The 22461-nt window shown below is 64.9% G+C and overlaps 5 protein-coding genes across 6 annotated transcripts; 3 read left to right on the top strand and 2 right to left on the bottom strand.

The window, feature by feature from the left end:
- The first annotated feature begins 350 nt into the window (after window positions 1-350).
- On the top strand, window positions 351-1635 carry BLOC1S1 (biogenesis of lysosomal organelles complex 1 subunit 1). Its single transcript, XM_048928445.1, has 4 exons — window positions 351-461; window positions 675-747; window positions 1247-1379; window positions 1496-1635. Exons 1-4 carry the CDS (start codon window positions 401-403, stop codon window positions 1604-1606), a joined length of 378 nt encoding a protein of 125 aa, XP_048784402.1. The 5' UTR covers window positions 351-400; the 3' UTR covers window positions 1607-1635.
- Window positions 1636-1858: 223 nt separating this feature from the next.
- On the top strand, window positions 1859-4597 carry RDH5 (retinol dehydrogenase 5). The gene is made up of 5 exons (XM_048928435.1): window positions 1859-1972; window positions 2744-3065; window positions 3545-3803; window positions 3875-4038; window positions 4285-4597. Exons 2-5 carry the CDS (start codon window positions 2753-2755, stop codon window positions 4506-4508), a joined length of 960 nt encoding a protein of 319 aa, XP_048784392.1. The 5' UTR covers window positions 1859-1972; window positions 2744-2752; the 3' UTR covers window positions 4509-4597.
- A 344-nt stretch (window positions 4598-4941) lies between these two features.
- CD63 (CD63 molecule) lies at window positions 4942-8094 on the bottom strand. Of its 2 annotated transcripts, none has more exons than XM_048928437.1 (8): window positions 8035-8094; window positions 7676-7749; window positions 6098-6286; window positions 5921-5995; window positions 5727-5822; window positions 5488-5631; window positions 5304-5387; window positions 4942-5218 (listed from the first exon to the last, which is right to left on the bottom strand). In XM_048928437.1, the coding sequence occupies exons 2-8, from the start codon at window positions 7739-7741 to the stop codon at window positions 5153-5155; spliced, it is 720 nt and encodes a 239-aa protein (XP_048784394.1). In that variant the 5' UTR covers window positions 7742-7749; window positions 8035-8094; the 3' UTR covers window positions 4942-5152. The 2 variants fall into 2 exon arrangements, with proteins under 2 accessions (XP_048784394.1, XP_048784395.1); XM_048928438.1 differs by lacking the exon at window positions 8035-8094 and adding an exon at window positions 7972-8030.
- Window positions 8095-8159: 65 nt separating this feature from the next.
- INPP1 (inositol polyphosphate-1-phosphatase) lies at window positions 8160-13045 on the bottom strand. Its single transcript, XM_048928421.1, is given in 9 exon segments — window positions 8160-9654; window positions 9773-9947; window positions 10027-10227; window positions 10324-10384; window positions 10474-10541; window positions 10544-10678; window positions 12312-12405; window positions 12407-12604; window positions 12606-13045. Coding segments are annotated over 9 exon segments (1473 nt in total). The 5' UTR covers window positions 12651-13045; the 3' UTR covers window positions 8160-9158.
- A 58-nt stretch (window positions 13046-13103) lies between these two features.
- On the top strand, window positions 13104-20933 carry GDF11 (growth differentiation factor 11). The gene is given in 4 exon segments (XM_048928431.1): window positions 13104-13560; window positions 17576-17949; window positions 20440-20509; window positions 20512-20933. Coding segments are annotated over 4 exon segments (1104 nt in total). The 5' UTR covers window positions 13104-13208; the 3' UTR covers window positions 20820-20933.
- The last annotated feature ends 1528 nt before the right edge of the window (window positions 20934-22461 follow it).

Consider the following 22461-nt stretch of genomic DNA (forward strand, 5'->3'; position numbering starts at 1 on the left):
CACCCCATACCCATCCCATGCAGCCTATAGTTTTCTCGTACCCCTATAGTTCCTATATAGGCTCTCTGGATCTCCATAACTCCCCCAGGTCCCCCATAGCCTTCCTTTAGACCACCATATCTCCCCTATACGTTTCCCTCCAGGCTCCCTGAAGCCCTATAGGTCCCCCCAAACGCATCCATCTCTCCCTATACCCCCCCACACTCATCCTATAGCTCCCCCCCACCCCTACAGCCACCCCAAAACCCCTTCATAGTTTCTCACAGCTCCCCCTGCAGCCATCCTCTAAGCCCTACAACCACCCCCATGGCGCCTCCCCGCACCCACAATGCCCCGCGGCGAGGCGGAGCGGAGCGGTGACGCACAGTGACGCACGGTGACGTCACGCGGGAGAGCCGCCATGCTGTCCCGGCTGCTGCGGGAGCACCAGGCCCGGCAGAGCGAGCGGCGCGAGCTGCAGGGTGAGCCCGCCCCGCCCCGCCTTTCCCGCGGGCTCATTGGCTGGGCGTGGGGAGGGGGGCGCCGCGGCTCCTTCCCTCATTGGTCCGCGGAGCCGCCAATCGGAGTGGACGGGGTGGGAGGGGGGTGGTGGTGATGGTGGTGAGGTGGTTAAGGGCGCTGTGCGTGACGTCACGGGAGGCGCGATGACGCGGTGCTGACGTCACGCTCCGCAGAGCGGCGCCGTCGGGAAGCGATCGCCGCCGCCACGCGGCTGACGGAAGCGCTGGTGGATCATCTGAACGTGGGGTGAGGCGGGGCCGCCCCATACGGGACCCCCCGCACCCCCTGGTTGGGCCCCCTCCCCCAAACCAGTATGGGACTCCCGTAGTGGGGGGAATCTGAGGGGGGGGGGGTTTCCATCCCCTTTTGCCCCCTCCCCAAATCCATTGATAAGGACCCCCCCCCACACTCCCATTGCCCCTCCTCCATTCAGACCCCTGGGGGACACCCCCCCCCCCTCCCCCATCCTTGACCCTCTGGTTGCCCCCCCCCAATTCCAACCCCCCTCTCCAACAGTGCCCCCCCCACCCCTTCCTCCCCCTTCCCTCTTCTTCACACACCCTCAACCTCTCCCAGTTTTGTGACCCCCACCCAAACCTGGCAACATCCCTCCACCCCAGCGGCCCTTTCTTAGGGACCCCACTCCCCCCCTTCTCCTCCCACATCACCAAGCCTGGGAGAGACCCCCTCCTCTCCCCCACCCCAAGGGGGTCCTTCCTTAGGGACCCCCCTGCCCCCCCCGCAGTGTGGCTCAGGCCTATGTCAACCAACGCAAGCTGGACCAGGAGGTGAAGACACTGCAGGCGCAGGCAGCGCAGTTTGCCAAGCAGACGGGGCAGTGGATCACCATGGTGGAGAACTTCAACCAGGCCCTCAAGGTGGGCACCCCCACGACTCCCCCCCCCAGAAACCCCCTCCCCCAATCCCAGGGTGTCAGCAGTGTGCTGATACCTCCCCCCCCCATGCCCTCTTCCCCCCCCTCCCCTTCTTGCAGGAGATTGGCGACGTGGAGAACTGGGCACGCAGCATCGAGCTGGACATGAGGACCATTGCCACAGCCCTGGAGTACATCTACAAGGGGCAGCTGCAGCCTGCCTGCTCCTGAGCCCCCCCCCTCACCACGGGACCCCCCCCCATCCCCCCCAGTCTGGAGCATGGGGACCCACTCGAGCAGAATAAAACCGCAGTGAGGAGTGGCGTGGCCCCAGCTGCCCCCCCTAAGCCCCCTCATCCTCTTTAACGCTAAACCCAGCTCTGAGGCCCCTTTTTCTCTGGACAAAGGCTCCTTCGGGGCCGGTGCTAATCCCCAGGGACAGGGGGTGGCCTCGTGCCCTGGCCCCCCCCACCCTCCAGAAGTCTCCCGCCTATAGGCCCCAAGCACAGAGGGAGGAGCAGCTGTAGGCCCCCCCTGGGCTCAGACTCATTCTGCTGCTTCTGCTAACGCTGTGCCTGGAGCCTGCTGGCCCTGAAGGTAGGTGGGAGGCATGGGGTCAGTCCCACCCCACACCTATGGGGCAGCTCATCCTCTGTGTCCCCGCACTGAGATGGGCACTGTGTGACCCCGTGGGGCTTGGGGAGGCTTGGGGGGAGCCGCTGCCCCTTGCTCAACCTGCACCTAACACCCCAGCCTTGTGGAGGGGGTGTAGCAGGTATTCAGAGCCCACTTACAGGGCTGCAGAGGGTAGGGGGGCATTATTCCACAGGGCTTCTGTATGGGGGGGGGGGGGGGGGAACATGGGGACAGGTTAGCTGGGGACATGGACAGAGCAATGACAGTCCCCTCCCTGTGCAGGTTGGGAAGTAGGGGGCACGTGGGATCATCCTGGCTGCCGGATGGGACTGAGCTGGGGGGGGGGGGAGCAGCTGGGGGGGAGCAGCTGAAACCCCCCCACAGCAGCAGCAGAGCCCGATGCTGAGGTCCTGCACTCCGGTAATCCCCTGCACACCACTCCCACTGGGGGGGTAGGGGAAGGAGGGGACACAGATCACAGCCTGGGGGCGGGGGGCAGCAGAGCGTTCCCCCACTCCAGCAGGGCAGCCACAGGACTGAGATGTGGGACAGGGTCACACCTCCCCCCAAAAAAACTAATAGTGGGGGTCTGACCCCATGGCATAGGGCAGGGTGCTCAGCACAGCAGTGCTCCAGGAGCCTGGGACCAAACACAGGGCTTGATGCGTGCAGGGGGGTGGCACAGCCCAACTTCCCCCCCCCCAAAAAAAAACCAAACCCCATCCTTTCCAGGCCCTTGCCATGTGGTTGTATCTATTGCTGGCGGTGCTGGCCTGGGCCCTGGGCTGGCTGGTGAGGGATCGCCGAACCCTGCCCTCAGTCAAAGACAAACACGTCTTCATCACCGGCTGCGACAGCGGTTTCGGCAACCTGCTGGCACGGCGGCTGGCCCAACGTGGCTTCCGTGTGCTGGCTGCTTGCCTGACCCCACAAGGGGCCGATGGGCTGCAGCGGGGCTGCCCTGGGCACCTCCGAACCACGCTGCTGGATGTGACCCGCTCTGATAGCATCCGGCGTGCTGCAGAGTGGGTGCGGGAGGAGGTGGGCGAGAAAGGTGAGAGGGATGTGGGGATGGCAGAGGGTGAAGGTCTTGGGAGGGATGCTGCAGGGTGAAAGGGCTGTGGGGCAAGGGGGGGAGATGTACTGAGGGGGTGTGGGGCAGGAAAGGGGGTTTTTGGAGAGCTCGGATGGGGCAGGAAGGGATTGCACCATCTGTGGTGTGAGATGGAGGCAGGGTCAGCAGAGACTTCTTAACAGAGGACGATGAAGGGTCAGCAGAGAGGGGCTGGGGATGCTGTGAAGCGCTTTGGGATTCCTGGAGAGGTGCTGTAGGGTGGGAGGGTCACCGCCAGGCTGCCACAGGGCAAGGCAGGAGGGAGCCCCTGCAAGACTGCTGTAGGGCAGAAGGTGGGAGAACCCAGAGAGCTGCTGCAGGGCGAGGGGAGAAGCACCCTGCAAAGCTGCAGGATGAAGCCTGGGGGTCCCATCGGGGTGTTCTATGGGGCAGGAATTAAGAGGGGACTCCCATCCCAGGGCTCTTTGGGCTGGTGAACAACGCAGGGGTGGCCAACCCCATCGGCCCCACGGAGTGGATGCGGATCGAGGACTACCAGCAGGTGATGGCTGTCAACACTTTTGGGGCCATTGAGGTGACCCTACAGCTGCTGCCCCTCCTCAAGAGGGCACGGGGCCGCGTGGTCAACACCTCCAGCGTGCTCGGCCGCCTCTCAGCCAACGGTGGCGGATACTGCGTCTCCAAGTATTGCATCGAGGCGTTCTCCGACAGCCTCAGGTGGGTCCCAGTGTCCCCAACCCCCAGCCCCGCATCCCCCCAGCCCCATCCCGACGGCCGCGCGCCCGCAGGCGCGACATGTACCACTTCGGGGTGAAGGTGAGCATCGTGGAGCCCGGCTTCTTCAAGACAGCCGTGACCAACCTGGAGAGCATCGAAGCGTCGCTGCGGCAGCTCTGGGAGCGCCTGGCACCCGAGACACGGCTCAGCTACGGCGAGGAGTTCTTCCACAAGTGTGAGTGGTGGGAGGGGACAGTGGGGCCAGCCCCTTCTTCTGGGGCCCCCGTTGGGTTGGCCACCCCTCCTCTGGGACCCCATTCAGTTTGCCACCCCTCCTCTGGGACCCCATTCAGTTTGCCACCCCTCCTCTGGGACCCCTTTCGGTTTGCCACCCTTCCTCTGGGACCCCCTTCGGGTTTGCCACCCCTCTTCTTCTTGATCCCTCCCCCCTCCAAGCTCTGACTCCCACAACTCCAACCAGACCTGAAGGTACAGAGGCTCATCATGAACATCATCTGTGACGCTGACCTGGGCAAGGTGACACGCTGCATGGAGCACGCCCTGGGCGCCTGCCACCCGCGCACCCGCTACAGCGCGGGCTGGGATGCCAAGCTGCTGTGGCTGCCTGCCTCCTACCTGCCCGCCTGCATCGTTGACTTTGTGCTGGCCACCATCCTGCCCAAGCCAGCCCACCGTGTCCGCTAGCTGCTCCCCTAAAGCGGCTGTCAGCACCCCAGCACGTGCTTGGGGTCCCCCAGTGCTGCAAATAAAGCACTCATCCTTGTGCTAGGATATGCATCAGTGAATGTGTGGCTTGGGGACACTTGGTGGCATTGTGATGTGCAGGCCGTGGGGCAGAGACGTCGGCACTGTTGTGCTGTGCTGGGATAGGGGTGGGGAAGGAAGAAATCCTAAAGCTGTGGGATTCCCCCCAGACCCACGGGGACATTGTCACCATCCCTGCTCTCCAGTGAGCCATGGAGCAGCCCATTCCCATTCCCAGTGATCCCAGTGTCACCAGTGCCCCCCCACCAGCAGGGAGCTCCCACTGTTCTGCTGGGGGAGGGCAGCACCCAAGGGCTCACTCAAGACCCCCCCCAAACTCCTATCCAGCCCCCCCCTCCCAATGCACACAAGCTCTAAGGAAGCTTTTTGTTTTATTTCCCAGTCCCCCAGCCCCTTTTGGCACTCAGAGGGGGGGCTCCAGCGGCAGTGACAATCGACACACTGGGGGCTCTGCTCCAGGACGAGCAGCCCCCCCGCCTCCCCTTCCCACCTGGAGCCCCCTGGGTGGGAGCAGCGAGGGCAGGGTGTGGGTGGGCTTGGCACAGCGCCCCTGGGGGAGGGGGCTACATGACCTCGTAGCCACTGCGGATGCCCTTCATCAGGCAGCAAGTGAAGATGATGCCCAGGATCTGAGGAAGAAGAGCGTGTGGGAATCACTCCTGCCCTCCCCAGTCCCCCTTCGTGCACATGGAGGGGTTCAGCTCTGCTCCATACCTCAAAGAAGGCGATACCCAACGCAACAGCGGCCACGATGAGGATGTTCTTCTTCATCCACACTTCAATGCCCTTCTGGCAGCCCTGGATGGAGGGGAAAAGGAGGAAGGGGGGGGGGTGCTCAGCACCACGCAGCGCTGGGGGCTGAGCATGGGGGTCCTCAGGGTGGGGTTGGGGGTCTCACCTCTACATAGATGGTGCTGGCAGTGGGGTTCACATTGCAGTTGGTGGTGTTGACACGGCAGCAGGAGTGTGGCACAGTGTTATTAGCACGGAACCTCTCAAGGGTGGCCCAGTCCGTGTAGTTGTTGGAACCACAGCAGTGGAACTGTGATGAGAAAGTGTTAATTAAGCCATGGGGAGGGGGAGAGAGATAGAAGAGGGGGGGGAGGAATCTTCAGGCCCCAGCCCAGCGTTGCTTACATCCTCCTGCAGTCTGTCCACTGCCTCTGTCAGTGGCACATCCTCGCCATATTTACTCATGGTGTCCCACAGCCCCTCCTCCAGCATTGAACGGACCTGGGGGGGGGAGGGGGGGGTCACACACACCGAAGACAGGGGTCAGAACGCTGCCATGGGGAGGGCACAGCACCCACACAGCACGTGCATCCTCCCACCTTATCCTTGAAGACATAACCGGCGATGGCAGCGGCGATCTCCACCAGGAAGATGATGCTGAGCAGAACGGCGAACTGCAGAGACGAATGCATGGTGAAGGAGGGGGGGGGAGGGGGGTCAGAGCCACCTCCCAGCACCCCCAAACCCCTCCCATCCCCAACTCCCACCCCACTCACCGTGGTGACCATGCAGTAGCTCTCCTTCCAGGCCCCGCAGCAGCCGAAGAAGGAAACGAAGAAGATGATGATGCCCACCACCATGATGGCTACGGGGCTGCTGGCTGCTGAGCTGCTGCCTGCCACCACAGCCTGGTTGAGGGCCAGGTGAGCATAGATGCCGATGGCCACCAGGGCCACGCCACACACCTGGGGACAGAACACAGCTGGAGAGGGGGGCACACACCTCGGGGTGGGGGGCACAGGGCCCTCAGATGAAATCCAGCACCACTGCATGTGCCCAAAGCTGGGAGCTCTAAACTGGGAACGGTGGATCCATGGTGGAGGGGGGGGGGAATTTTCCAGCACTGCCCCAGAGCTGGAGAGTGGGCACACATCCTGGGGGTCCCCCAGAGCCACTGATAGGGTCCCGTACCACCCAGGGTCATTCTGGGGTGAACTGTGCACCAAGGTCATCCAACAGCATCCTATGGGGGTAGTTATGTGGTTGGGGTGGGGGGGGGGAAAGAGCACAGAGGGATGGGAGGGGTTCACATCTTTGTGGGGGGGCCATATAGAGCCATTGATGGGGTACATTGTGACACAGGATCATCCCTTTGCAGAGGATGGTGCCCCAAAGTGAAACTCCCATCCTGAGGGGTTGGTTCAGTGGTGGGAGATCTCAGTTCTGCCCTACAGCTGGAGTGGGGGGGGGGGTCACACAACTCAGGACCCCCCCCAAGTCACTGATGGGGGTCCAGTGCCACTGAGGGTTATCACTTTGCTGGTGATTGAATTGGCCTCAAAGCAGAATCCTATCCAAAAGGGGGGAGGAGGGGGGTCTGTCTGCGTTTGGGGGGGGGGGGGGAGGGACACAAGGCATAAGGGTGGCAAGGGGGGGTCTGGAGGCACGGGATCCCCATCTGCAGGCACAGCAGAGGTCTCAGTGCGTATGCGTGTATGTGGAGGGGGGGTGGTGGCGAGCCCCCCCCCCCCCCTTTGTGTTTGCTCGCTGGGTGTGGGCAAACAGCGTGGCACAGCGCCCGCAGCACAAACAGCACGAGTGGCATTGGGGGGGGGGAGAGGGGGGGGAAGGAAACGGTGCCGGACCACCTCACTCACCCAACAACTTCCCCCCATTCCTCCGCCCCCATCCCAAAAGTGACTCAGCTCGGGTGGGACCGGGACGGGGCAGCTCAGCCCGGCCGCCCCCCCCCCCCCCCCCATCCACCCCCGTGCTGGGGAAGGACGGACAGACAGACGGACACGACGACACAACGAGAAAGTGCCCCCCCCCCCCCCCCACCCCGTCCTCACACAGCCGTTGCCTCTTTCCTCACCTCGACTTCCCTATAACAGCGCTCTGCCCCCCCGAACCCCACGCGTGGTCTCCCCCCCCCCCGCCCCAAAACTCGGCCCTATTAACCCCGGAACCGACGGACGGCCCCGCCCTGCTTACCCCCCCCCAAAACCCGGGATCTCCGTTGGGGGCGTTAAGGAACGGGAGGGGTCCCGAGAAAAGGAAGGGGTGAGGAGGGAGGGGGGGTCCCGTCGGGTAAGAGCGCAGTGCCCCCCCCAACCCCCCGGCCCCGCACTCACCCAGAAGATAAAGTTAAAGATGAACACCAAAAACTTCACGCACTTCATTCCGCCCTCCACCGCCATGGCGAATCCTGCGGGAAGCGCCGATCCCTTTTACGGCACTGAACCGGGCCGTCCCGTGCAGACCGCAGCCCCGGTACCGCGACCCCCCCCCCTCCCCCCAGCATGGAACCCCCCCCCCAACCCCCCCCACCCACCGCGCTCCGCTCCCGTTCTCCCAGTCCCACCGCCGCCGCTCCGCTACCAGGACCGGTACCGCTTCCCTCCCCCGTTCCCAGGACCCCTCCCGGTACCGCAGCCCGGCGCTCCGGTTCCGATCCCTCTCCCGGTGCCGCTCCCCCGCCCCAGGCACTCACCGGCGCCGCCGTTCCTCCTTGTGCTCTCCGGTCATGTGACGGAGCCCCAGCGGCAGTCAACAGGAAACCCCGGTCCCGCCCCGCCCCGCCCCGGTCCCACCCACCCCCCCTTCACCCCCCCTTTCGCCCCATCGGCGCTCCGCGGGATGGACAGAGACGGAGGCGACGCGGAGCCTTTAATGATGCGGAGCGGCACTCAGCCCCGAGGTCCCCACGTCCCCTCTGCCCCACCGGCACCGTGGTGGCACCACTCCGCGCCCTTCTGTCCCCTCATGGGGTCCCAGCCACCCCACACCCCACCTGCCCCACTTTAAGGGTCCCCACCACCCCATGTCCCACACCCCGAGGTCCTGCCACCCACATGTCACCTCCCCATGTGTCACCTTTGTGTCCCCCCCCCATCCCATGCTGGGCACCCCAGGGTCTCCAAACACCCTACATCCCACAGCCTGGGGTCCTGCCACCCATATGTCATTGTGCCATGCCCCTCAGTCCCCTGCCATGGGGTCCCAGCTGCCCCACACCCCACTGCCCCACTTTAAGGGTCCCCACCACACCCCATGTCCCACACCCCGAGGTCCTGCCACCCACACGTCACCCCCCCATGTGGCACCTTTGTGTCCCCCCCATCCCGTGCTCCAAACACCCCATATCCCGCACCCTGGGCACCATAATGTCACTGTCCCATGTCCCTCAGTCCTCTTCCATGGGGTCCCAGCCACCCCTTATCCCGCTGCCCCACTTTAAGGATCCCCTCCACCCCATGTCCCGCACCCTGGGGTCCTGCCACCCACGTGTCACCACCCTGTGTGGCACCTTTGTGTCCCCCCCATCCCTTGCTGAGCACCCCAGTGTCTCCAAACACCCCATGCCCCATACCCTGGCACTCTGGTCACTAGCTGTCACTGCTCCATGCCCCTTGGGTCCCTTGCCAGGAGGTCCCAGCTGCCCCACACCCCTCTGCCCCACTTTAAGGGTCCCCACCACCCCATGTCCCACATCCTGGGGTCCTGCCATTCAGGCGTCACCTCTCTGTGCCCCTTTGTCCCTGCTACCCCACATCCGCTGTCTCATCACCCACATCCCTGCCCCACACCCTGCCCCCAACCCCAACCCCTCCCCACTCAAAGGCCCGGCACAGCGGCCAGCACCTCCAGCACCGCCTCCAAGTGCTGGGGGTGCACATAGGCCACCAGCCCCCCTAGGTTAGCCCAACGCTCAGCCCCCACTGCCCCCTCAGCCGGGCGGTTGTAGGTCAGTTGGGGGGGCGTCCTCGTGTCCCCCTCCCTCCGTGCCCTCAGGGCATCCCGCAGGGCCACCACACCGCCCCCTAGAGCACACAGGATGGCATGGGGGGCACAGGCGTCCCATGCAAAGGTGCTCCCCCCCGAGAGGACGTAGGCATCCGCGCGTCCCAGGATGACACACAGCATCTTGTAACCGGCACCGGCAGCGAAATGGAGGTGACCCCCACTGAGTGAGGCCAGGGCATCCCGCACGCCCTGCGCCTCTGCCCGGCTCAGCACCACACGGGGAGGGGGTTGCGGTGGTGGGGGGCGGCTCAGAGAGGAGAGGTGGGTGCCCCGGTAGGCGATTCCCCAATGGTAGCGGCCCTGCCACCTGCGGGGTGAGGATACACCGATGGCCATCGCTCTGCCAGGATGGGGACACCGAGGAGAGACCCCTCACGATGTCCCCACCGCGGCCACGGCGAGGTGTGAGAGTCCCCCCCACGTACCCACGTGTCTGGGGGTGGCGGCGGTGGAAAGGCTCGTTGATGACACCCAGCACGGGGCGACCGCTGCTGCGTTCATAGGCACCGATGAGCACCAGCGCCGAGCAGAGCCCCGACGGCGCGATGCCATCCTGGGGGACAACATCCTCCCGCCCCACGATGTACTCGTTGGTGGAATCTGCACACACAGCGCCGTCACCATCACCGCACAGCCGCGGCGTGCAGGGGGATCGCAGCCCGACTCGGTGCCCCCTCACCGATGGGATCGATCCAGACGGCCACATCCCCGGGGTCGATGCTGACGGTGACGCCATCCAGCGCCGCGTCCCCGACTGCCACCTCCCGGTGCGCCGCGGCCGCCAGCAGCTCCGCCGCCTCCCGTTCGGGGTGCAGCACGGAGCCCAGCAGCGCTGCCGTTTCACTCACCGTGCCGCACACCCGCACCGCCACCGTGTCCCCTGAACGGCACCGTGCTGTCAGCGCCATCCCCGAGGCCGGGGGGGGGCGAAGGGCTCCGTGTCCCCCCCCTCCCCACGCCCCCCAGCCTCACTCACCATTGGCGTTGGTGAACTCGTTGGACTCTTCGCCGCCGATGTGGCCACGCAGCTCAGGGAACTGCAGGGGCAGCGCTCCCCAAATTTGGGGACAGCTCTTAGAGCAGAGACCCCCAAATTTGGGCTCTCTTACCCCCAGCCAACCCTCACCTTGGCGCCCAGGTCGTGCCGGATGACCTCCTGGATGAGGACATCTGCCAGAGTCTTGAAGTCGTGGAGAAGCGCTGGTTCCGATCCGCTCCGGTTTTCTCGGCCACCAGCAGTCGGAAGAGCGGCTCGGCGTCCCGGCACAGCCGTGCGATCTCAGCTGCCTTCTCCGAGGCACCCAGAACGGCCTTCAGCAGCGCGGCCATGGCTGGAGACACTGCTCAGTATCGCCCCGGAGACCCCGGCCCCTCACTGCAGGGTGTGTGGGGATGAGAGCAGCCTGGCCCCACGGTGCGACCCTGGGGTGGGGGGTGGGACAGGGCTGCAAGCAGCAGGGACGGCCCAGATGTTGGGACAGCGATTGCCCAGATGTGGGAACAGAGATGGCCCAGACGTGGGAGGGGGATGGCATAGGAATGGGACTAGGAACAGCCCAGATGTGGGGATAGGAATGGTCTAGATGTGGGAACAAATATGGCCCAGATGTGGGGATGGGGAGGCACAGATATGGGGATAGGGATGGTCAGGATGTGAGGACAGGAGCAGCCCAGATGTGGGGATAGGAAAGGTACAGATGTGAGGACAGAGATGGTCCAGATGTGGGGATGGGGAGGCACAGGTATAGGGATAGGAATGGTCCAGGTGTGGGGATGTGGGGACTCAGATGTGGGGACAGGAATGGTCTAGTGTGGGTACAGAGACAGCACAGATTTGGGGACAGAGATTGCCCAGATGTGGGGATGGGGATGGTCCAGATGTGGGGATGGGGATGGTCCAGATGTGGGGATGGGGATGGTCCAGATGTGGGGACAGGAATGGCACAGGTATGGAGATGGGGATGCTCCAGGTGTGGGAACAGAGACAGCACAGACATCGGGACAGGGATGGCCTAGGTATGGGGATGGGGTCTGTTCAGATGTGGGGACAGGGATGGCCAAAATGTGAGTAGAGGGATGGCCCAGATGTGGGGACAGAGATGGGGTCAGGGATGGGGCTGGAGATGCAAATGGATGTGAATGAAAACATGGCCATGAATGGGAAGAGGGATGGGGCTGGGGACAAGGAAAGGGACATGGATGGGGACGTGGCCACAGACGGGGGCAAGAATGTAGGTAGGGACAGGGATGTGGATATGGGGAGGGACACGAGGGGGTGTAGCTTTAGATAACAGGGAGGCAGACAAGGATGTGAACGAGGCCGTGGCCACGGACGGGGATGAGGACACGCGTGGGGACAGTGCTGGGGATGGGGACACAAATGGGGCCGCGGTGATGGATGAGGACAGTGCTGGGGGACGTGGACAGGAACGCGAGCAGGGACAGGAATGGGGACGTGGCCGTGGACGTGGCTGGGGACGTGGCCGGGGGCTTTTCTCCTCCCACCACATCCACGCTGCCCCACGGCCGCGGGCTGAGCTCAGCCCCCCCTCATCCCGCACAGCGAACCCCGGGATCCCCGCTGGGGGGGCACCGGGACACCCCCCGACCCCCTCAGACCCCTCAGCCGCCTCCTCCTCCACCCCTCCCCCCCCACAACCAACCCCGGAGTCTCCCTTGGGGGGGTCACCACCACCCCCCCCAACCCAGGCCCCACGGGCGCCGTCCCACCGCCGTTACCGGGCTCGGGGCCGCTCGCACCTTCGCGGGAGGGGGGGGCTCCGCTCGGCGGCGCCGCGGGGCGGGGCGGAGCCACCGGGATACGTCACGGCGGAGCTTTAACCCCCGCCTCCCCGCGCCGCTCCCCGGAGCCGGAGGGGTCCGCTGCCTCCCACCCCCCCCCTGTCCGCCCCCCGCCCCCCCCCCCCCGCGGTGCTTCACCTCCCGCTGCTCTTCCGCTCCTACCGGACGATGGCGTCACGCGTGACGTCACCACCTCGGGGAAAACCCCGGGTTCGTCTCCCGGTTCGGTAATAACGGAATTCCCCGGGACGCCCCCCGGAAAGCCGCGGTTTCCCCCCGGAGCCGCGCGGTGGCACTCTGCGCTCAGATCTGAGATTCGCTCCGGTATTACCGGCGCCGATGTAAACGCGGTCGCTTCGGAGCGACTCCGCCGCGCCCTCTGCTGGGGTCCGCCCGCACCGTTCTGGGATCTCTCCCGGGGCCGGGACCGAACCCCGGTGCGGCGCAGCGCGGGGGGCAGCGCGGGGGGGGAACGGATCTGCCGCCCCGTTCCCTCTCCATGGTTCTGATGGGGGCGGCAGCGGCGCCGGACCCCCCCCCGCTCCCCCCCCGTCCGAGGGGTCCCGCTGCCACCGGGTGGGGAGAAACCGACCGGGAACGGCCGCCCCGCACCGTCGGTGCCCTCTCGAGGTAGGACGCGGCACCGGGAGTGGGACCCCGGGGGGGCGGCTGAGGACACAGAGCGGGCGGGGCTGCCCCGGGGGTGCTCCCAACTCCCGCACGTGGGTACGGCGGGGCCGGGCGGGGCGGCACCGTGAGCGGTGCGGGCGGTGTGCGGGGCCGTGCCCGGTGCGCGGAGGGGCCGGCGGCGGCGGCTCGCTGGTGCCAAGCCCCTGCCAGAACCTCTTTTGTGCGCCCGCAGCCAATCAAGGCCGCTGACGACACACTTCACTTGGGATATAAAACCCCGGGGCCGCCGCCGACGCTTTTTCCCCCCCCCCCCCCATCCCCGGCCCCTCTCCGCCCGCCCCGCTCCGCGCCCCGCAGCCTCCACCGCCGCTCCCCGCTCCGTTCCCCGCGCGTCGCCGGGGTGGGGGCCGGCGGGGGAAGGCCCCCGGGATGGCCCCGGTGCTGCTGTGGCTGTTGGCTTTGGTGGCGGGGGGCCCGGCGGGAGCTCAACCCCCCCTCCCCGCCGCTTCGGAGCCCGCGTGCCCCGTGTGCGTGTGGCGGAGGCACAGCAAAGAGCTGCGGCTGGAGAGCATCAAGTCGCAGATCCTCAGCAAGCTGCGGCTGAAGGAAGCGCCCAACATCACCCGCGAGGTGGTGAAGCAGCTGCTGCCCAAAGCGCCGCCGCTGCAGCAGATCCTCGACCTGCACGACTTCCAGGGGGACTCGCTGCAGCACGACGAGTACCTGGAGGAGGACGAGTACCACGCCACCACCGAGACCGTCATCAGCATGGCCCAGGAAAGTCAGTGCCGCCTTTGTTCCGGACGCAAAGTTCGCCCTCTCCCTCCCCCGAGCCCTTCCCGGTCCCCGGGTCCGGTGGCTGCGGTCGCAACTTTCCCTTCTCGGGGCTCCCCCGGGCTCCTCGCCTTCCCTCGGTTCCTCCCGGTGCTCCCCCCTCTTTCCCCCCCGCCCTCGACCTCCCGTTCCTCCGCGTTTCCCTTCGGTCCCCGCACTCCCGGTCCCCCGCGGTCGCGCACGGTGCCTCGCGGGGCAGCTCTAAACGGAGCTTCGGGTATCGACCCACGGCCCCCGGCCCACCGGGACCGGCACCGGGACTGGGACTGGGACCGGGGCAGCTTTGCGCTAAGCCCGGAGGGGACGCGGTGCTCTGCACCGTGGGGAGATCTGGGGACGGGGGATGTGGGGACTTGGAGACATCATAGGGACGTGGGGACCCGGAAACATTGTGATCCAGGGACACGGGGACACGGGGATACAGGTATATGGGGACGGGACGGTGCAGCCTGCGGCTGGTTCAAGGCACCAGCACCGGGATCAGGGGTTGGGAACAGCCGTAGAGCACTGGGACTCTGCACTGAGCGCTGGTGCTGAGAGTGAGTTCTGGGTGCTGGGAACAGACGCTGGATTCTGTGAGCTGTTCTGAACTGGGCACAGGGAACGGCTGCAGGGCGCTGGGAGCGGGCGCTGTGTGCTGGGATCCAGCAGTGACACCAGTGTGTCGTGAGATTGGGCACCGGGTGCCGGCAGCAGGTCCCAGGAGCCAACGCTGAGACCAGCACTTGGTACTGGGAGCCAGAACTGGGACCCAGCAGCGGCTACTGGGAGCTGTCACAGGGCTCTGGGAAGGGGCACTGGGTTCTGGGACCTGGCTGTGTTGTGGGACTGGGCACTGAGTGCTGGCAGCACGTCCTAGGACCCAGCAGTGGCATCAGCACTGGGTACTGGGACAATAATGGGACATGGGATGTGGCACTGGGACCCAATACTTGGTACTGGGCCGTGGCGCCGGGCACCAGTGCATAGTGCTGAGACCAGTGCTGGTGCAGGGACTGTCCTCAGGGCGTTGAGGACAGGATGATGTGGTCCCTCCCCGGGGACACCCCCAGTGCCTGCTGTCCCCATTGCCAGCAGTGACACGGTGACATCCCCACCCCGCAGGTCCTGCAGGGCTCTGGGTGCCAGCAGCATCCTTCTTGCCTCAGTATGTGACAGCAGGGTGACGGCAGGGCGTGCTGATGGCACTGAGGGGTCCCAAGGTGCCCTGGGGACAGGACGGGGTGCGGGGGGGGGCTCTGCTTCGCCATGACATTGCTCCATCCGTCCGTATGTCCCCGTGTCCGTGCGTCCACCCACAGGGCTGTGGGTTGAATGGGACGCGTTGAGAGGGGCTCTCGTCCTCTCTCCACCTGCTGATACCACCTGGGACCCCCAGGCCCCCCCCTCCCCATCCCTGGGTTGGGGGCCGAGCGGAAGGGCTGGAAGTGTGAGGCGCTCCCCCTCCTTCCCTCCCCCTCCCTGACGAATTTCCTTCCCGGGCATTAATAGACTTCGGGCGGCTTTGAAATTTTATTACCCATAAAATTGACGACACGCTGAGGTTTTCCTCCCTGCGGCTGCCTTCACGCTCATTGCTTCCCCCCCCCCCCCCCCCCCCCCAGCAACCCCCCCCCTCCCTTCCTCCCCATTCCCACCTCGGGGGCCCCCAAAATAAGTGCTGGAGCCCCGAGCCCCCCTCGTCGTGCCGTGCAGAGGGGGTCCCATCCCACAGCCGGAATGCGCCGCAGGGGCTGCCCTGCTCTGCCTGCTGCCCCCCCCCACCCCCCCCGCCCCCCAGGCCCTCAGTGCTGCTCTGTTATTATTATGATTTTTTTTTTCCCTCCCCATGGCAATTGTGTGGGTTTTTATGGTTCCTGAACAGAAGGAGGGAAAAGGGCTTTATAGGCGGCAGAGCCATAAAGCTCTCGGGTTCCTCTCACTGCCCCCCCCCTCCGTGTTTAATCCAAAGCCTCCACACCCCTCACACACACCCCCATTTTTTTTTTTTTTTTTTTTTTAACCCGGGAAGGTTATTGGGTCCTAAAACCATTTATGGGCTACCCCTGACCCCCGCGACCTTTGGGGGTGGAGGGTGGTTTAATGAGGGGTGGGGGGGCGGGGGGGGGGGGGGGGCAGGGGGGGAGCACAGGGGTGGATTGGTAGAGGGTGGAGGACACGGGGGGGGGGGGGAGGAGGGGGGTCCGCGGCACCTCTGCTGCGCTCAAGGTCAGTGGGGAGCGTGGGATGTGGGATGGGGACACGGAGGCCACGGGGTGCCCTGCAGCAGGCAAAGGGTTAATGGGACAAACCGGGGAGCCCCGAATTCAACCGGGTTCCTCCACTATGGGAACAAAGCAGAGATCGGAGGGGTTGGGGATGGGGGGGGTGAGGGGGGGGGGTCGGAGCCGCCCCCCTCCTGGCACATACTCAGCTGTGACCGATGTCCCGGTAACCTTTATCCCCCGTTGCCACAGCGACGGGCCGAGCATCCTGGCACCGCCGAGCCCCGTGCCAGGAGCAGCGCCGCGTGGCAGAGCCGGCACCGCGCCCCCTTTGGGCTCCGTGGGTTCCGGCGGTGCTCCTCACCTGGAAACCCCACACAAATAACTCCATCCGACCCCGTAAATCCATCGGGGCGTCAGCGAGGGGACACTGAGCCCCTCGGGGCGGTGCGTTGGGGGGGGACGACGTGGCACAGCGTGGGGACGGCGTGGCAAAGGAAGGGCATGGGGTTGATGGGGGGGGGGGGAGGGAGGGAAAGAGCTCGGGGTCGGTCCCAGCGGAGCGTGGGTTTAATAGGGGGCTTGTGCACAGCAAATTGCTGGGAGGGGTCTGGGCGGCCCCCTCCAGCCGCTGTCACTTTGGTTTATGTGTGGCTCGGCGGAGGGGGGGGGGGGGGGGGGAGCCCGCAGACCACATGGTGGATGGATGGATGGATGGATGGATGGATGGATGGATGGATGGATGGATGGATGGATGGCATTCCCGGGGCTGCGGCCGGTGTCGTGACCCCGATGTGTTCGGGGAGGGCCCCGTGTGCAGCAAATGGCCCCGTGCTGCAGCTGGGTGCTATTAAACCTGACCGGTGCGTGGCAGGAGGAGGGGGGCTCGCGGGGATGAGGGGGGGGTTGTGGAGGGTGGGGGGGGGGGACATTCCCAGCTCAATTTGACACAGATGTGTGTGAGAGCAGGGAGGGCTGCACAGGGCCAGGTGCTGCCATAGGGCTGGGGGAGGGCGGGTGCATCTTTGGGGTGTAGAGGATCGGGGGGTACCCTTGGATGGGAGTACTCATGGGTGGGGGTCCCCAGGGCGGCCTCCCCACTGCATCACCCCAGGGTGAAGCGGCCTCACCCACAGCTCCAGTGTGCCAGCACTACATTCAGGGGGGAGCTCAGCGCTGTGCACCCTTCCCAGTGCTCTGCTGTGTGCTGCCTGTGGGAGGGGGCACGCGGTGGGGCGGGGGGGCTGCTGGGGGTCTCCGTGCAGGGGATGCGTTTGGCCAGGGACGATGCTGGTCTCCACCCCTGGGGTCGCTCCCTGTATCTGGTTGAAGATGCTGAAGGTCTCCATGCAGGGGTTGCTGTGGGTCTCCAGTTGAGGATGCTGTGGGTCTCTGTCTGGGAAATACACCGGGCCTCTGGCTGGGGAACGCTGTGGGTCTCCACCCAAGAGATGCTGTGGGTCCCCGGCTGCAGGCAGCGGGGAGGGTGAGGGCTGCCCCATCCCAACCACGCGCTCTGCAGGTGCTCTGGCCCCGCTCCCCCATCCCTGCAGCCCTGCAGGGGATCATGAATCCGCGGTGACACGGGGTCAGGGGCAGCACCCGGACCTTATTGTGGACGGAGGGGCGATGACCCCTGGGGCGGCCTCTGCCCCGACCTTCACCTCCTAACGATCGAGGAGGAGCGTTGTGCAAGAGATGGGGGGCGCGGGGATTCCTGGTGGGGTGCAGCCTCTAACTCATCCTTCCTTCCCGCAGCCGATCCCGTGGTGCAGATCGAGGGCAACCCCCACTGCTGCTTCTTCAACTTCAGCCCCAAGATCATGTTCACCAAAGTGGTGAAGGCTCAGCTGTGGGTGTACCTGCGCCCGGTGCAGCACACCTCCACCGTCTACCTGCAAATCCTCCGCCTCAAGCCGGTGACGGAGGAAGGCAGCCGTCACATCCGCATCCGCTCGCTCAAGATCGACCTCAACTCCCGCATCGGGCACTGGCAGAGCATCGACTTCAAGCACGTGTTGCAGAACTGGTTCAAGCAACCTCAGAACAACTGGGGCATCGAGATCAACGCCTTCGACCCAAACGGCAACGACCTGGCGGTCACTTCGTTGGGACCCGGAGCTGAAGGGCTGGTGGGTGCCCAGGGGGGGTAGGGAAGGGGAGTGTAGGTGGGAAGGGCAGCTCTATGGGATGGGGGTGGGGATGAGGATAGTTCTGTGGGACTGGTGATAGAGTGATGGAGGTGATGGGAGCTCCGTAGTGCTGGTTCTGAATCCAGAGGATTGGTCCCGGATCCATGGGGATGGTTCTGGATCCAGGGGATTGCCCTGGATCCGTAGGGAGATGATTCTGGCTTCATGGGGATGGCTCTGGATCCATAGGATAGGTCCTGGATCCATGGGAATGGTTCTGGACCCATAGAGAAATGGTTCTGGCTCCATGGGGATGATTCTAGATCCATGGGGATGGTTCTGAATCCATGGATGACAGCTCCTTGGAAGAGCTTAGCCCATTACTGCAGCTATGTGAGCGGTCTCTATGGGACCAGTGATGATCTCATGGGGTTGGTCCTGGTTCATGGGGACAGCAACAGTAGCACAGGGACAAATACAGCACCGTGGGGTTCAGTGGGATCCAGGCAATAGGAGCAGTGAGGTCCAGAGCCATAGGGGGCTGTGGGGGGCCATGGAGGGCCATGAGAGGCCATGGAGGGGCATGGAGTGCCATGGAAGGCCATGGAAGGCCATGGGGAGCCATGGTGGGCCATGAGGGCCTATGGGGGGCCATGAGAGGCCATGGAAAGCTATGGGGGAACATGAGTGGCCATGGGGGCCGATGAGGATCATGGAGGTCCGTGGGGGTCCATGGAGGGCCATGGATGGAGGGCCATGGAGCATAATGGAAGGCCATGGAAAGTCATGGCGAGCCATGGAGGTCCATGGAGGGCCATAGGGGGCTGTGGGGGGCATGGAAGGCCATGGGAAGCCATAGGGAGCCATGGAGGTGCATGGAGAGCCATGGGGGCTGTGGGGGGCCATGAGGTGTCATGGGGGGCCATAGAAGGCCATGGGAAGCCATAGGGAGCCATGGAGGTGCATGGAGAGCCATGGGGGGGGGTCATTGAGGTCCATGGAGGTCCGTGCAGGGCCATGGGGGGCTATGGGGGGGCCATGAGGGGTCATGGGGGGCCGTGTAAGGCCATGGAAAGCTATTGGAAGCCATAGGGAGCCATGGATGCCCATGGAGAGCCATGGGGAGCTGTGGGGGGCCATTGAGGGCCATGAAGATCCATGGAAGGTCATGGGGGGCTGTGGGGGGCCATGAGGGGTCATGGGGGGCCATGGAAGGCCATGGAAGGCTATTGGAAGCCATAGGGAGCCATGGAGGTTCAAGGAGAGCCATGGGGGACTGTGGGGGGCCATCGAGGGCCATGGAGATCTACGGAAGGCCATGGGGGGCTGTGGGGGGCCATTGAGGGCCATGGAGGTCCATGGGGGCTGTGGGGGGCCATGAGGGATCATAGGGGGCCATGGAAGGCCATGGAAGGCTATTGGAAGCCATAGGGAGCCATGGAGGTCCAGGGAGAGACATGGGGGCTGTGGGGGACCATCGAGGGCCATGGAGATCCAGGGAGAGCCATGGGGGTTGTGGGGGGCCATCGAGGGCCATGGAGGTCCCTGGGGGCTGTGGGGGCCATGAGGGATCACAGGGGGGCATGGAAGGCCATGGAAGGCTATTGGAAGCCATAGGGAACCATGGAGGTCCAGGGAGAGACATGGGGGGCTGTGGGGGGCCATCGAGGGCCCTGGAGGTCCATGGGGGCTGTGGGGGGCCATCGAGGGCCATGGAGATCTACGGAAGGCCATTGGGGGGCTGTGGGGGGCCATGAGGGATCATGGGGGGCCATGGAACATCATGGAAGGCTATTGGAAGCCATAGGGAGCCATGGAGGTCCAGGGAGAGCCATGGGGGTTGTGGGGGACATTGGGGGCCATGGAGATCCACGGAAGGCCATTGGGGGGCTGTGGGGGGCCATGAGGGATCATAGGGGGCCATGGAACGTCATGGAAGGCTATTGGAAGCCATAGGGAGCCATGGAGGTCCAGGGAGAGACATGGGGCTGTGGGGGGCCATCGGGGGCCATGGAGGTCCATGGAAGGCCATTGGGGGGCTGTGGGGGGCCATCGAGGGATCATGGGGGGCCATGGAACATCATGGAAGGCTATTGGAAGCCATAGGGAGCCATGGAGGTCCAGGGAGAGCCATGGGGGCTGTGGGGGGCCATCGGGGGCCATGGAGGTCCATGGAAGGCCATGGAGGGCTGTGGGGGGCCATCGGGGGCCATGGAGATCCACAGAAGGCCATTGGGGGGCTGTGGGGGGCCATGAGGGATCATAGGGGGCCATGGAACGTCATGGAAGGCTATTGGAAGCCATAGGGAGCCATGGAGGTCCAGGGAGGGCCATGGGGGCTGTGGGCGGCCATGAAGGGTCATGGGGGGCCATGGAAAGCCATTGGGGGGCTGTGGGGGGGGCCATTGAGGGCCATGGAGGTCCACGGAAGGCTATGGGGGGCGGTGGGTCCACGGGTGCATTGCTGACGCTGCTCTCCCCCCCCTCCAGCACCCCTTCATGGAGCTGCGGGTGCTGGAGAACAACAAACGCTCGCGGAGGAACCTGGGCTTGGACTGCGACGACATTCCACCGAATCGCGCTGCTGCCGCTACCCGCTGACCGTCGACTTCGAGGCGTTCGGGTGGGACTGGATCATCGCCCCCAAGAGGTACAAAGCCAACTACTGCTCGGGGCAATGCGAGTATATGTTCATGCAGAAATACCCGCACACCCATCTGGTGCAGCAAGCAAACCCACGCGGCTCGGCCGGGCCGTGCTGCACGCCCACCAAGATGTCCCCCATCAATATGCTCTACTTCAACGACAAGCAGCAGATCATCTACGGCAAGATCCCGGGCATGGTGGTGGATCGCTGCGGCTGCTCGTAGGGCTGCGCCTCCGCCTGAAGGACGGATTCCTCCTCTGCTATTTTTTTTTCTTTTTTTTTTTTGGTTGTCGTTTTTTGTTTTTTTTTTTCCTGATTTTTTTTCGATTTTTTTTTGGGGGGGTTGGGGGGGGTGGGGGGGGAGGTTGGGGTGGGGAAGGGAAGCAAAAAAGATTACCGAGAACGAGCGTCGAAATGCCGATGAATGTTGGGGAAGGAGAGAATGGCAAAAAAAAAAACCCGCAAAAAAAAAAAAAAAACAAACAAAAAACCACACACACAAAAATAAAAACCCCACAAAAAAAGGAAAAATCCTGCACCGAAACCCCGCGCTTCGACACGCATTGTGCAATAAGCGGACGGACGGAGGAGGGAGCGGCGGCCACCGGCACCGAACCGGCACCGCGTCGGCACCGAAGCGGCCCCCAAGCGACGCCACGCAGCGCCCCCCCCCCCCCCCCCCAGCACCGAACCCCCCTCCAACCCTGGGGAAGGCAGTAGTGATCGGGACGGTGATGCTCGATGCCAACGGTGCCCATCCCGGAGCAAAGACTGCAGGATCTCATCCCCGGGACCCACCCTGGACCCCCCACCCCTCCCCCCCCCCCCCCCACCCCGAGGACCCCATGGGCGCAGGTGGGAGCAGGTCCGGCCTGGAGGAACCCGGCTCCCTCCTTTAATTTATTTATTTATTACGGACCCTCCCGGCTGGCGCGTGCCTCCACCGCAGCCCTGGCGGTCCCCCCCCCCCCCCCCCCCCCCCGCTCGGCTCCGTGTCCCCCCCCACCCCCAGAGCAGATCTGTCCCCTGTGGGTCAGCCCCAGCCCGGGGTTATCCGGAGGCGGTGGCGGTCAGAGTGGGACGGACGGAGGCTCCGGCAGGGGAGAAATTCTGCTTATGTGGCAACATCTGCCTCCCCCCCCCCCCCCCCCCTTTTCCCCACCCCCCCCATCCCAATGTTTGGATTATTTTTTTGCATGAGAACGGGATCCGGCATTCTCCAGAGTTCATCTGCTCCGCCGTGATGCAACCAACCCCGGCGCCAGGCGGTCGCCGGCCCCACACAGCTCCCCCCCCCCCCCCCCCAACCCCAACCCCAATGTGCTCCATGCGCTCCCCAGACCCTCAAAACCTCCGGACAACCCATGTCCCTGGACCCCCACATCCCCCAGATTTGGGGGGGTGCACACAGAAGACCCCGTCCCCAGTCCCTAGCACTTATCCGCAGCACTTAGGGACAGCGAGGACGGAGGGGGGGGATGCATGGGATACGTAGCACTTGTCCCCCCCTCCCCAAGCGCTCACCAGGACAAGATCCCTCCCAACCCCGGAGCCTCCCCCCCCAGCACTTAGGGCCCAGCAGCACGAGGGGGGGACGCGGCCCCGCAGCCCTTCTCCTGCTCTTCAGTGCCTTTTGGGGGCTGCTGCCGCCTCTGGAGCCGGTGGGGAGGGCAGTGTCCTGCTTGGTGTGTGTGTATGGGGGGGGGACTGCGTGGGGCTCATCCCGGAGGTGCCCCTCTCAGGAGCGTTGTGATGTCCCTGTCGCGGTGGTGCCCATTGTGTCGCTCCCCATCGCAGTGGCCATCCGTGCAGAACACCTCTGGATGCTGCCATCCATCCACCCATGTGTCCATCCGTCCGTCCAT

This window comes from Lagopus muta, chromosome 28, assembly GCF_023343835.1.
Source record: "Lagopus muta isolate bLagMut1 chromosome 28, bLagMut1 primary, whole genome shotgun sequence".
Lineage (NCBI taxonomy): Eukaryota > Metazoa > Chordata > Aves > Galliformes > Phasianidae > Lagopus > Lagopus muta.

What these genes read in the sequence shown, in the direction of transcription:
- BLOC1S1 (XM_048928445.1), top strand. Translation starts at nt 401, where the DNA reads ATGCTGTCCCGGCTGCTGCGGGAGCACCAGGCCCGGCAGAGCGAGCGG. An exon ending in CGAGCGGCGCGAGCTGCAGG is followed by an intron (nt 462 to 674) that starts GTGAGCCCGCCC and finishes CACGCTCCGCAG; the next exon opens with AGCGGCGCCGTCGGGAAGCG. An exon ending in ACTTCAACCAGGCCCTCAAG is followed by an intron (nt 1,380 to 1,495) that starts GTGGGCACCCCC and finishes CCCTTCTTGCAG; the next exon opens with GAGATTGGCGACGTGGAGAA.
- CD63 (XM_048928437.1), bottom strand. Translation starts at nt 7,741, where the DNA reads ATGGCGGTGGAGGGCGGAATGAAGTGCGTGAAGTTTTTGGTGTTCATC. An exon ending in TCTTTAACTTTATCTTCTGG is followed by an intron (nt 6,287 to 7,675) that starts GTGAGTGCGGGG and finishes TTCTGTCCCCAG; the next exon opens with GTGTGTGGCGTGGCCCTGGT. An exon ending in GTTATGTCTTCAAGGATAAG is followed by an intron (nt 5,823 to 5,920) that starts GTGGGAGGATGC and finishes TCCCCCCCCCAG; the next exon opens with GTCCGTTCAATGCTGGAGGA.
- RDH5 (XM_048928435.1), top strand. Translation starts at nt 2,753, where the DNA reads ATGTGGTTGTATCTATTGCTGGCGGTGCTGGCCTGGGCCCTGGGCTGG. An exon ending in GGAGGAGGTGGGCGAGAAAG is followed by an intron (nt 3,066 to 3,544) that starts GTGAGAGGGATG and finishes CTCCCATCCCAG; the next exon opens with GGCTCTTTGGGCTGGTGAAC. An exon ending in CGAGGAGTTCTTCCACAAGT is followed by an intron (nt 4,039 to 4,284) that starts GTGAGTGGTGGG and finishes AACTCCAACCAG; the next exon opens with ACCTGAAGGTACAGAGGCTC.